A 13,775-nucleotide genomic window follows, 5' to 3' on the forward strand; every position below is an offset into this window, starting at 1 on the left:
GGCTAGTCCTTCCGACATTTGCCGCTGGCTCTGATGTCTCTGTAGTGATTAAACACAAGATGAAATTGGTTTTGGGTAGGCTATATTTAACAGGCATTTGTGGTCTCATGAATCTGTTATTTATTCCTGGTCATATCATTTTGGCTGAGCACAAAGTTATGTTTAACTTTATATATTTATTTTGAACTTTACCGTAGTACAGGGCTGACTTTGTAGCATACGTTTGACTGAATTGTTTGCTTTTGTCTTTATTTCCTCTTATATAAGCCTCTTATACTTTGTACTTATACTTTTATAATGGCTATTATTGTTCATTAAAACTGACATTTAACAAAAAGAGGCAGAGTTGTGCTTATTGTCGCGCTTTATCGTCGATCGCTACTTTCTGGCATACACCACGCCTATCAAGAAGGGTAGGCTACTATTGACAGTGGAAACGCAAGCTGGATCAGGGTTACCCATACCGAATTGTACTGTACTGTACCGCTCAGTGGAAACAAGCCAAAAGCACTTTACATTGTGAGGGGGGGTCTCCTCATTCACCACCAGTGTGCAGCATCCACCTGGATGATGCGACAGCAGCCATAGTGCGCATGTCTCACCTGAAGGACGGTACTTTTTGACAGTATAGTGTTCCCATCACTATACTGGGGTGCTAGGACCCACACAGACCACAGGGTGAGCACCCCATGCTGGCCTCACTAACCTGAAGGACGGTACTTTTTGACAGTATAGTGTTCCCATCACTATACTGGGGTGCTAGGACCCCCTGCTGGCCTCACTAGCACCTCTTCCAGCAGCAACCTAGTTTCCCCAGGAGGTCTCCCATCCATGTACTGACCAGGCTCAACCCTGCTTAGCTTCAGTGGGCGACCAGTCTTGGACTACAGGGTGATATGGCTGCTGATATGATATGGTGATATGGCTGTTTATTAGTTGTCTAATAAACCTGGCATTAAAGCATACAAATATTGTTGGCTCTTTGACAAATTGCTTTTGTTCCTCTTTTGTAAGTAGCTTTGTATAAAAGCAAATGTAAATGCATAAATGTAAACAGTAAGCTGTGTTGACAGACATACAGAAGTATAATGACTTTACGTTACAACAAACGGCTGCTCATTTCAAAGCAAGAAGCAGTTCCCAAGTCATTTTACTTCTGTAATGTGAGGTGTTTCCAAGTGCAATAAGATATTCGCTAACAACAAAAAACATTTAGGGCAGGACATGATTTACCGAGAGCTGAATGGAACGTTAAATGTGTTTGTTACATGCCAGAATGAAGCCAGGTGATTAGAGGGGAGAGGCTGTGAAAGAAAAAGGGATTTGTGCTGTCAGTCAAAAACAAAAGTCATTTCAGAGGTGAAGAAAGACAAACACTTTTTTTCTATGGAAAATAATGTGCAGTGATAAATAATTCCCGTCTCAAAAGTTAGTTAAACTGTTGGTTTCAAGTTGACAAAGCCAATTAAAATCCAGTTTAGATCAAGTCTGGCAGTCTCACAATAGAAACATTCTGGGTCAACTCAGGGTTTGATGCTGAGTTTATGATGAACTGTGAAACGTGCATATGACACTAACAGCAAATGGCCTATGTGAAACACAATTAATAAATAAATAATTACAGTTAGTAAGCTCTGTCATTTAAAAAAGCTTTTTTATGTATTAATTATAAAGCTTTTACAATATATTACACACTACCTTTCAAAAGTTTGGGGTCAGTATTTATTTAATTGTTTGGTGCTTTAAATTGTTCAAAAATGTCAGTAAATACATTTATATTGATTGTATGTCAAATTAATGCTGTTCTTTTGATCTTTCTACTACCAAAATGTCCTAAAAAAGAAGCAGCACAATCATGTTCAACATCGATAATAAAAAGAAGTTTATTAAGCAGCAAATCAGCATATTAGAATTATTTCTGAAGTATCATGTGACACTGAAGACTAGAGAAAAACTCAGCTTTGACATCACAGTAAAAATTCAACGTCGCCATCACAGGAATAAATTCAAAATGTATTACAACAGAAAACTGTTATTTTCAAGTTGCAGTCATATAATGAATATGGGCTTAAAGTGCACACTCTGATGTTTTTGAGGGTATGCACATCAAAACTGAAGGAAGAATTACAGCTCTTTAATATGTACCTCCCCTTTTTCCAGGGACCATAAGTAATTGGACAATTGACTCAAAAGCTTTTTCATGGACAGGAGTGGGTTACTCCTTCGTTATTTCTACATCAATTAAGCAGGTTCTGGAGTTGAAGTGTGCCATTTGCATTTGGAAGCTCTTGCTCTGAACCACATCATTCGGTCAAAGGAGCTCTCCATGCAAGTGAAACAGACAATTGTTAGGCTTCAAAAATAAAACAAATCCATCAGAGAGATAGCAGGAACATTAGGAGTGGCCAAATCAACAGTTTGGTACATTCTGAGAAAGAAAGAAAAAAAGCACTCTCTAAAAGCACTGATTAAGATCAACCTGTACCAGAATGATGGGCAGAAAAAAGTATGTAGAAGGCTTGGAACAGCTCATGATCCAAAGCATTGTCCACAAAGGATTCTCAGCAAAATATTAAAAATGAACATTTTATTTATGATTATATTTATTGTCCAATTACATTTGAGCCCCTGAAAATGGGTGGACTGTGTATAAAAATGGTTGTAATTCCTAAGCATTTTATATTATATTTATGTTCAACCCCTTGAATTATAGCTTAAAGTCTGCTCTTCAATTTCATCTTGATTGTGTCTTTTTAATTTATTTTGGTGGCATACAGAGCCGAAGAAAAATTGTGTCAGTGTCCAAATATATATGGACCTAACTGTGTGTGCATATATATATATATATATATATATATATATATATATATATGACGAAAGAAAGAAAGAAAGAAACTGAACTAAGCTAGACTCAACCCGGAAAGCCATTTAAATCTGCTTTGTGAGACATGCCTCAAGGATGTGTATTACTGTCACGAATCATGTCCATGGACTTCCGTTCGATCGCCACCAGAGGTCACCCTTCCATTACATTGACTCTCGCAATACACAAACTGTTACACATCACCCTGGACTACATTTCCCATGCTCCATTGCACTAATCACAAGCTCATCTGAAACCAATCACACACAGCTGCTACCAATAACACACACTATATAAATCAGTCTCACACCACCATTCAACGCCGAGTATTGTTTAGCGTTTATCTCTCATCTAGTGATAGCTACTTTACGGAGCCATTCCAAGTTTCTGAATCTAGTATAGCCTTGTTCTTAGTCTGTTTACCCATGTCTCGATCCTTGCCTGTTATCTCGTTTTGTCTGATCTCTGCCTGCCCTGAAGTTTATAGCCTGTTTTGGAATTACCCTTTGCCTTGCTGTTTCGGACTGTGTTTGCACCTCGCCTGGACTCTAGCTCGTCTTGTGGATTCCCCGTTTGCCTCGTCTTCAGGATTACGTTCGCCGGAGATCGACCACGCCCGTTTACTGGACTACTTTTGTGTCTTGCCCTCAATATACCTGTTTGCCATTGTTTGACCCATGCCTGTTATGACCACGTCTCTGTCTAATAAAAGCCTGCAGATGGATCCGCACGTCTTACGTCTTACGTCTCGTTCGCCCCGTAACAATTACAATATAAACTGGGTCTACTTTGATTTCATGTCTCTGATGTCTATGAAGCATTTTGAAAGTTCAAGGACACACGTGTGCTAAACTGAGATTCGTTCATGATGTGTCTGCGGTGATCTTATTGAAACTTACATGAAACAAACATTTATGGGATCTGAGCAGGGCACCAGATGAAATGCACACACACAGATTCATGCAGGTCAGATATCTGAGCCGGCATGACTCAAGCAAATCAATGACTCCTTAAATGCTTAAAAAAGCACAACAAACATAAACAAACTCAAACGCAGTTGTTTTCTGCCAGAGATGGATATTTGTATGGGAAGAAAGAGGAAGGCAAGACACCTGCTGTTTATAAAAGCAACTCGCTTGTGATCTCCCCTATCCTGTGTGCTTTAAGATCAGGGAGATACAATCACAGCCTGAACATGTTTACTGTCAGGTTTTTACAATTCTGTGCCCCACAAGGATTCTTCACTTTCAAAACGGCACAGCTAGAGCCAAATGTCTCCGAATACTGAAGGAAATTCAGTTTCCAGATGCATTTGGAAAGATTTAGCAGAACCACGGTGACCTTCAAAACACGCTATCGATTTTGGGAAGTTGATTTTGCGCAGCTTCCTTCGAAATTGGCATTGTCCACCAAGGACAACGTACCTCATTTCGAGTACATGGCCGAAGACAAATGCAAATGTGAATTCTGGTGTGTCATGAATGCTAATTACAGTATTGGACATCTGCACGAAACCTCGCATGGACTGAAAAATGTCAACATAGCGTAATCTCGCAAATTAAAACGGATCTGTGTGGTGCTAATTAACATAATTTACATTATTGGCAAACATTCTGCACAGCAAAATTATAGAAAAATTAGCTAAGCTACTTGGTAAATGATAAAATGAAGATTGTAGGAGCTTTGTGTTTATTGTGTTTATTTTGAACAAATTCTCACTTTTTAGACCACAAACGTGGAAAAGAGAAAAGTGATATAAGTGACAGATCATCAACAAATTTAGCTAAAATACAAGAAATGCAGGAAACTAGATAGAATCCATTACTACAAACTGGAAAATTTTAAATAGCTGCGCTGGACTCCCGACTTACATCTCGCATAGCTTTTGGACTGTATAACAGCATGAGATCATCTTGGCATAATGGCCATCATTCGTTCAAGTTCATCTATCTGGATCCATCATAGATTCACAATTGCTTCAACATGTTCACTGCTTTTGCTGGGGCTTTCACGCAACAGAGTTATACCTGATTTTTTACTTTTTCCCTCGATGCAGTCGTGCATGCTCTGTTTTTCAGTTTTGTTGAAGGTGATTAAATCAACAGTTTTTCAGTAGCTGTTGAAGAGATTAAATTAGTATTTTCAAGCAAACGCTCTGCGATGGCACTTCTTGGTTACTCAGGCGGAATTGGAAATAAGCTGTTTTAAATTAGCGCTTCATTAAAATGGAGCTAAACATGACCAGGAACTGATGCGCGGTGTAGAAACACTGCATTTACAAAAGATTGTGGTTTCTTTTGATTATCATCAGAATTGGTGGATCAGGAGAAACCAATTGACCTGCGGCTGGTGTTAGTAGATCTGTACTGAATGCAAATCTGAAAATCACAGCATTTTACCTTTTAAAGCACAGCTGCAGTTTTACCTTTTAAAACGCAGCCGTCAGTATTTATTTTTATTTTTTTATATTAACACTTTCATTCAGCAAGGATGGTTTAAAGGGTTAGTTCACCCAAAAATTTAAATTCTGTCACTAATTACTCACTTTCATGTCATTACAATCTCGTAAGACCTTCATTCATCTCCGGAACACAAATTAAGATATTTGTGATGAAATCAGTGTGTTCTGAACCTGCATAACAACAAAACTACCACGTTCAAGGCCCAGAAAGGTAGTAAGTACATTGTTAAAACAGCCCATGTGACTCCATAATTTTATGAAGCCACAAGAATACTTTTTATCTGCAAAGAAACAAAAATAACAATTGTATTCAACAATTTCTTCTCTTCCATGTCAGTTCTGTGTTCCGTGTTGATACACATTTAGGAGAGTACCACAAGACATGTCTATGCAGGGTCAGAAAGCTCTTGGATTTCATCAAAAATATCTTAATCTGTGTTCTGAACATGAACAAAGGTCTTATGGGTGTGGAACGACATAAGGGGGACTAATTAAAGATATAATTTGCATTTTTTTATTTTTATTTTTTGGATGAACTATCCTTAAACAAAGGATAATGTCCAGGCTGTTTTGCAGAAAGAAAACTCACATTACTTTTAATGTAAAAGACTTATGCATAAAATGTGTCTATGTACATAGTAAATGTGTGAGTAATAGATCTTTACATATGTTAAATTGTAAAATATATGTTTATTGTAAAATATGTATGCATGAATTATTGTATATAGTAAATAATCCCATTAGAAAGTAGAGGTATTTACAGGGAGTGCAGAAAATGAACGGACATGGTTGCGTTTTTCTGTATAAACTGAGGCCTGACATCATCACAAACACCTACATAACAAAACACAAGGTTTATGTCTAAAAAAACCTCTCATTTTAACTGAAAAAGTGCAACATTATGAAGTTAAGCATGTGAAAGTAATGATTCAGAGGCAGACTGAAGATCATGGGTGGTGGTGTAAGTGTTTCCTGAGACATGGCGTGTGTGGAAAAGAGGAAGACACCCTACCTGGATCTCGTCAGACATCAGGCCACCTTTCATGTCGCTGCTCTTTTTCTTGGGTGGCGGAGGGGCCGGCTTATGAGCAGGGGGGAGGTCAGTCCTGTTGGAAGAAAAGAAAACAGACTGACACCCGGTACCCTGAGAGAGCTTTCATGCGGCCATGGCCTTGTGTGAGCACACGTAATGAGGAGTCATGCCCACGTCTGCCTCTCCCGCCTGCCGGGGGTTTGATAGGCATCTCCTTACACTGCCTTTGTTGTAACCAGTGCCATTTCAGCCGTGCCCTTTCAATGGCTCTCACTAGCCACGGAGAGAGAGATAATGAAACCGGATTGTAATGGGCAAAATGGAGAGGAAAGAATGGGAGCGCTAGGACAAGGGAGGTTCGAATTATAGCCCACCAATGTTCCCATCAATCCCTTAAAGTGTCAGACAGACAGCAACAGAGCACACGGGTCTGATCCATGATGTGAGACGCAGTAGGGCAGAGTTGCACCAGCCATTCGTTACTTCAATTCAGAGTCGCCATCAAACTGGGAGACAACGGGAAACGCTGTAAAAATGTCATACCACGCCTCATGAATTTTATTATAATTTGCAGACGTAGAATAAATTGAGACAAAGTTCACACTAGGTCACAAATAACTAGCATCGGGTTAACTTGGCTTGTAAATAACTCTGTATTAATTTGGTTGTACCATTAACTAGTGCTGTTCAATTGCGAAATTTGTGGAATCAATTGCTGGTTCTGGAATCAACACTGGAATACTCAATGTCATTTTCTATCCATCCATCCATCCATCCATCTATCTAATTGTTCTTCATGTTGTCTGCTCAAAACGGTCTGTCGTAGCTATACATATCAAGCCATCTTACTCTTTAAGCTAAATCATGGAGTTTATGAGGCTAATTTATTTTAATATTTTACTTTAGACATCTAGGACAGATCTGTATTTGTGCATGTTTGTCTGTCCTGTTTGTTTTAGGTCCAAAGCATGAAGGAAACTTGTCCAAGATGTAGACTAACCATCTGAAAGAACCGATTTTCAGAAATCAATCTGGCGTTCCATCATTGTTACGGAATGACTAGTGTTGGAGGCAATGCAATACAAGTAACAGAGTTACATAATCAGATAACTTTTTCTCAAGTAACTAGTAAAGTAACACATTACTTTTTGCACAAAAATTTCAGCGTAACTTTTCCAAATAAAAAACGAGTTACTTTTTTTTTAACCATTTATTGACTGACAGCTCTCCTGTCCCCATTTGAGAGAAATCGGGAGTAAGTGCAGTGGCGTTGTGTGCGCTGTGTAAATATGATGCTTACTGTAGTTCTAGTGAAGCATTTACTCATCTCACTTACACAAAAAGAGATTCAGTATTCCTCAAAATGAATAAAAAACAGTGAAATGCAAACATACAACAATTAAATATGTTAACACAAATATCCTTTATGTATTTAATCCCACTTTATTAACCAATGTCTTTGCTGCTGAACTCCGATGATCCAATTCAACCATATTAACAAGCAAAAATGGCTTTAATAAACATCACATTTGTGTTTCATTTTTTAATCACTGAATTTGCCAAAAATAGAACATTTTTATATTAAAAACGAACAAACAACCCAGCCCAGTTGAGAAAAAAAATAAAAAAATAAATAATAATAACGCACAATTACTAACACAATTAGTTACTTTTTTAGGGAGTAACGCATTATTGTAATGCATTACTTTTAAAAGTAACTTCCCCCAACACTGTGAGTAACCAAAAGGTGAATTAATTATTAGCACTATTGAACTGAAAAAAAAGCTATTAAAAAGGACTTGATTCGAATTGATTCCAACCCTTAGAATCGATTTTGAGCCCTATCATTAATACAAAACCTAACTAGTATGTTGTAGGTTTGATGCAAACCAAGCAGGTCTGTAAAATCATGTGCACTCACATTACAACGAAGAGTCCAGTCGTTTCAGCAGTCCAATTAATTTTATTTTGCATACAGCAGGTCAACTCACAAGGGCTGCCATCTTCAAAATCACATGACCAGCCAAACACAACTCACTTTGTGTTGGTAACTATTATGGAACAATTTTGCTAATTTTTAAATCCAAACTTACAGGACTTAATGACTACAGGCCTGTGGCTCTAACGTCTGTGGTCATGAAGTCTTTTGAAAAACTGGTGCTGGCCCACCTGAAGGACATTACTGGACCCTTACTGGATCCTCTTCAGTTTGCCTACAGCACTGTCATTCTGTTACACTGTGGAAGCTTCTGTCACGAAAACAAATTCCTCGTATGTGTAAACATACCTGGCAATAAAGCTCATTATGATTCTGATTCTTCTGATTCTGATAATAGAATAAATGATTCGTGGCTTAAGTCGTTTTTACATTTTTAATAATCATTTGTAATAATCTCTTTTTTGTCCATCTATAGGTCCACACAACCAAAATGCTCAAGCTTCAAAAAGTTTATAAAGACATTGGCATGAGAGTGAGTAAATTATGATACATTGGACTGTTGAATGGTTTTGTGCTGATATTCATGCAACAGCCCAGTTATTCACATAAAGCACACTCTATAAAAATTTAAACGAAGCTAATTATCAAAGTGGTCAACAGATGTCAAAGGTGTTGAAGTCTGTCATGGGAAGGCATCAGTGAATATTCAGTTTATGTGTAGGGTATAATAGTTATACCAGTAACACATTAAGGTTCCTTTTGGTAACATTAGTTAATTGTATTAGTTAACATGAAAAATAATTCTAAAGCATTTATTAATCTTAGTTAATTTTAATGTCAACATTTACTAATGAATTATTAAAATCAAAAGTTATAATATTATTTAATGGACCTAAGCTAGTTAATGCATTACCAACAATAAGTAATGAGACTGGTAACACATTAAGTTAGGGAACACTATTCACTACTAACTAGTTGCTTGTATACTGGCTGAATATTAGTATTTATAAAGCACATATTAATGCCTTATTCTGCATGACCATATTCTAGATCTCTTAACACTATGCAATACTTAAACATAACTACTACAACAATTACCTTATGTACTATCAATAAGCAGCAACTTATGAGTATATTGAGGAAAAACAATAGTGAATTAATGTTCACTATTGTTAATAGAGTTAATAGTGAATATGTGTTCCCTAATCTTAAGTGTTACCTTTACATTTGTGCAATGCACAAATATTTAGTAGCACGTTTAGCTCAACTCTAACTTGTGCATTGCAGTGGTTACACTGCAGAAAGCATTCAATCACCCGCTGTCTAACCCAACCCATGACCTCACACATAACACTTCAGCACACCTGTGCCTCGGCACACACCTGATGTGGTTCTGGAGAGTTCATGCATACACCCGATATTCAATTTTACTTCAAATAAGTCACCAGTCACTGAGTTTAGCAAAAACTGTAGAACGACATCTGGTGAGTCATAAACTCTCCAATTTTCGGCACTGTAATTTCATTCATAAAGCCTGAAAATTCAAATAAAAAGCCAATTCCCAGAGGAGAACTCAGACAAAACTCAAAAGCAGATGTCCAACTGCCACACACACGTATACACAAGCTCATACACGTAAGCACACATGCTCCCACGCAAGATGTTACAAGAATGTGGGTGCATACACAAACGCACATCTGCGCGCACGCATACATACACAGGCGCTGCTCTAATAAGTTTTTGGGTGTCGTTATTTGCATCGCTTGAAGGAGACCCAAATAATTCTCTGTGACAGGTGAGATGCGCAGGAGTTGCCATCTAATTTCCAGAAAGAGGAAAGCTCTTTCCTCAAACATGTTAGCAGTCAGACATCATCCTGCTCATTCTGACAAGATGTCTGTGCTGATAGATAATGAAGCACGGTATGTGTGTTTGTGTGTGTGTGTGCGCGTGTGTGTGTGTGTGTGTGTGTGTGTCAAAAATAGAGCAAGGGAAAGACAGGCTGTATAACGCTTTAACATTTGACACAAATGCACTAAAACATGTACATTTCTAGAGGCAAACACACCGCCTCATGTCGCTGTTGAGTTGCTTGACCTTTCCACGAGGCCAAACGGGCTCTATAAAGTCAGGGCTGCTTTGCGCATGAGTGCCTCTCTCCATTTCCTCTTTTATACACATCACTTCCACTTCACATTACCTTGTATCACACCAGAACAGAGGCATGGCACTGGCACACGACAACACAAACGGCCTGTATAAACTCTCACTGCACAACATACACATACATAGTCAGAATTAAAACAAATAAATAAAAAGAGTGACATTTGCATATAGAAAAATCAAGCATATTTTTGAACCATTAAGATTTTTCCAATTATTATGCAAATTTCTAAATATGCATTCTCATTTTTGTATGTATGGAAGCCTATTTCTGCCACGGAATTAAAACATGAACAAACAAACAAACAAACAAATAAATAAATAAATAAATAGCAACATTTTATCTAACAATTTGAACTGAAGTTCATGAACTGTGATGAAATATGTTTTTTTGTTACTCAGAATTGCAAGATATAAACTCAGAATGCTGAGAAAAAAAAATAATTATGAGAACTTTTACTTTTTCCTTGATATTTGCATTTCACAATTCTAAATGTAACATTTCGCAGTTTTGAAAGCTTGTTTATTTATTTATTTTGCAATTCTGAGATTATATCTCCCAATTCTGACATTTTTCCCCCCAGAAATGTGAGAAAAAAGTCTGAATTATGAGATATAACCTCCGAATTGCGAGAAAAAAAAATTCAAATTGTGAGATGAAATTAATTTTTATTTATTTATTTATTTCTTTTTTAATTCAGTGGCAGAAATGGGCTTCCATAATACACTGTATCAGAAAATATATTGTTATTTATTTCTACATGTGTATTTATGTATTTATTTATTTAAATTTGCACTATTCCTAAACATGTTACATTTTGATTATGTGAATGTGAAGGGACTGAGTGATTAATTGTCATTACAATGATAGCTTTATGCGCCTAAAAACATGCCTACATTTTCTTTAAACTTTGCACTTATTTTTCTTTTTTTTTTTCTTTTGAAGTTGGGATGAAAAAGGCTTGCCATGTTCTTGACAGGTTTCTTGACATTCACTTGGACAGAATCGCACACACATGGTGTTGAAAGCCTAATGGTCGAGTCTGTGGGCTGCCAATACAAAGGTTGTATGTTTCACTACCAAAAGAATGTGAGTCAGTAACTAAAGAGTTTCTGTGCTCACTGTGGCCTCAAGCAAAGCCCTCAACCCAGAGTCACTTTTAAAGGACTGTGCCTCAAATGAGTGAGCAGTAATTTGCTTAAAAGGGGTCATACAATAATCTGAAGTATTATTTAATATTTCTTTCCTAAGGTTCACTCATAAGTCAAGATTTCTTGCATCCAATGGAGCCATAATTTAGTTGTTCAATGACCATTTTCCACCCTCCCTTCCACCCATACAGTTAAATTAATTGCTTTTTGCTGCTGTGCCTTTAAGATTTCCTTGTAAAAAGAGGCCTCCAGGTATGTCGTATTTTTGTAGGCCTGGAAATTATTTAGCATTTTAGCACTTCCGATGTCATCATCTTGAACTCAATTGTTTTTGTTTTGAATGGGTTTTTGGTTAAATGCCCAAAAGAAGGTCTGTGGTCAATACAAGCTCAATATATATATATATATATAATGGCTTTGCAGCTTGCATGCAAAACATCATTACACAGCATGTCAACACATTAATATGTAACTATGTTATTATAGGCCAAGCTTGAAATGCATATATATATATTTTTTTTTTCTTTTTTTTTTCTACTACTTAAAGTACATCAGTAATACCAACTTTTACTTGTCTTGAAAAAGGTGGTTGCTAACAAGTGTCTAACTGGGACTACAGAGCACATAATATTGGGATCCAACAGAAAGATCTGCAGAGCTGTAGGTGCTACATACAGCCAGCTTTCCAAAATGTTACTCTTATTGTTAGTTCTACTGGTGTTTAGGAACAGTATCCACTTCCTCTTAAATATCTCACTGATTAGATGGACTATGTTTCTGAACACTCAATAGGCAGCACTAATATGCAAATATGTGTAGTCATGTACTGCTACATCAGTCCACAAAGTTATGGAATGAGTTGCTCAGTTTTATTGCACTGGAGAAAATGTTTAGAATTTTACATTAAACAATTTTATAAATTAGCTGATTGACCCAAATGTGAATGGCTCGTAAGCAAAAATGGCCCATATTTCAAATCACATTCTTCCAAGGGGGTCATTTTAACTTCCATTGCGATGGATGGCGATGCTAACCCGAAAGCTTTCTCCAGGTATTGCTTCCTTGTTACAGACACACTCATCCATAAATAAAATATAAAAATGAAAAAGAAAAGAGCTCCAAAAAGATAAATAGTTGAAGAAATGGAACACGTACGTACGCACTTTTCACACAGACAACAATTACACAGGATAATGATGATGCATTATAATCAACATAAAAGCTGCCAAGAGTCCATAATTCTACCAAACCACATATCTGCATAAGCATGCAAATGACTGAAGTTGTTCTAAGCTGCTCTAAACATGAGTAATGTCACTGCCAGTCTAAACACTGCTTACAGGCTGCGATAAAAGAATCTGCGAATACTGCAGAACTTCTAGAATGTGCAGTTTCTTGTACTACCACGCTGTGAGGTGCTATCATCTTGTATCACCTCTCGTTCACTGTCTGCTGTTAAAAAAAAATGATATGCAAAGTTTTAGAGTTGAGTATAATTGCGTGTAATTAGTTGCAAGAAAACAATCTTCTATTATTGTTTGGTCTATTGTTTTCTATGCCTAGTGAAGAAAAAAAAACCTCTACTGCAGATTCAACTAATGTTAAAACATCACTACTTCACAGCAAAAAGGACCTCATGTGTGTCCAGCCTGCTTCTATTTAAATTTAAGACAGACACACAGTGCAGTTAGAGCAGACTGGGTCTTCATGACCCGTGTCCTCAGAAGCTGTTCCTAACTGGCCACAGCTGGAGACAGATGTACTGCAGCGATGCAGCGTCCAATCAGCAGCTGCCTGCAGTCCTAAGACTGACACGTACCTCTATCCAGATGCTGTCAGTATCTGGATTTTACAGGACATAAATAAACATTCACCAATGCTAAAATGCAATTTAAACACTATGTGAAACAACAGGGATGCTTGTGGTAAGAACATTCCTACATTTTAAGCCTTCATGTTGGGCAGCGCTGGGAAGGAAGTAGTGACACAACTAACCTCTTTTTCAGTAGCTCAGCTGTTTACATAATAGTGGAGCCTTCCCAGTCTCAAGCTACTTTCCCATAAAGTTGGTGTTGTGTGACAAAACATAACTGTTTTAATGTCATATTGCATAAAGCAGGAACTTTTATAGCTGAGCGAGCTGAGGCAATGATCAAAGATAATC

At 37.3% G+C, this 13,775-nt stretch overlaps 1 protein-coding gene across 3 annotated transcripts in view; it reads right to left on the reverse strand.

Moving 5' to 3' along the window:
• Positions 1-13,775, reverse strand: part of nectin1b (nectin cell adhesion molecule 1b) — a 229,683-nt gene that overhangs the window by 31,297 nt on the left and 184,611 nt on the right. For all 3 annotated transcript variants that reach the window (XM_016575742.1, XM_016575743.1, XM_016575745.1), the window contains exon 7: positions 6,337-6,430. In XM_016575742.1, the coding sequence (XP_016431228.1) occupies positions 6,337-6,430 (94 nt within the window). The remainder of the gene's footprint in view (positions 1-6,336; positions 6,431-13,775) is intronic.

Source organism: Sinocyclocheilus rhinocerous, unplaced genomic scaffold (assembly GCF_001515625.1).
Source record: "Sinocyclocheilus rhinocerous isolate Xijiao unplaced genomic scaffold, SAMN03320098_v1.1 scaffold82, whole genome shotgun sequence".
NCBI lineage: Eukaryota > Metazoa > Chordata > Actinopteri > Cypriniformes > Cyprinidae > Sinocyclocheilus > Sinocyclocheilus rhinocerous.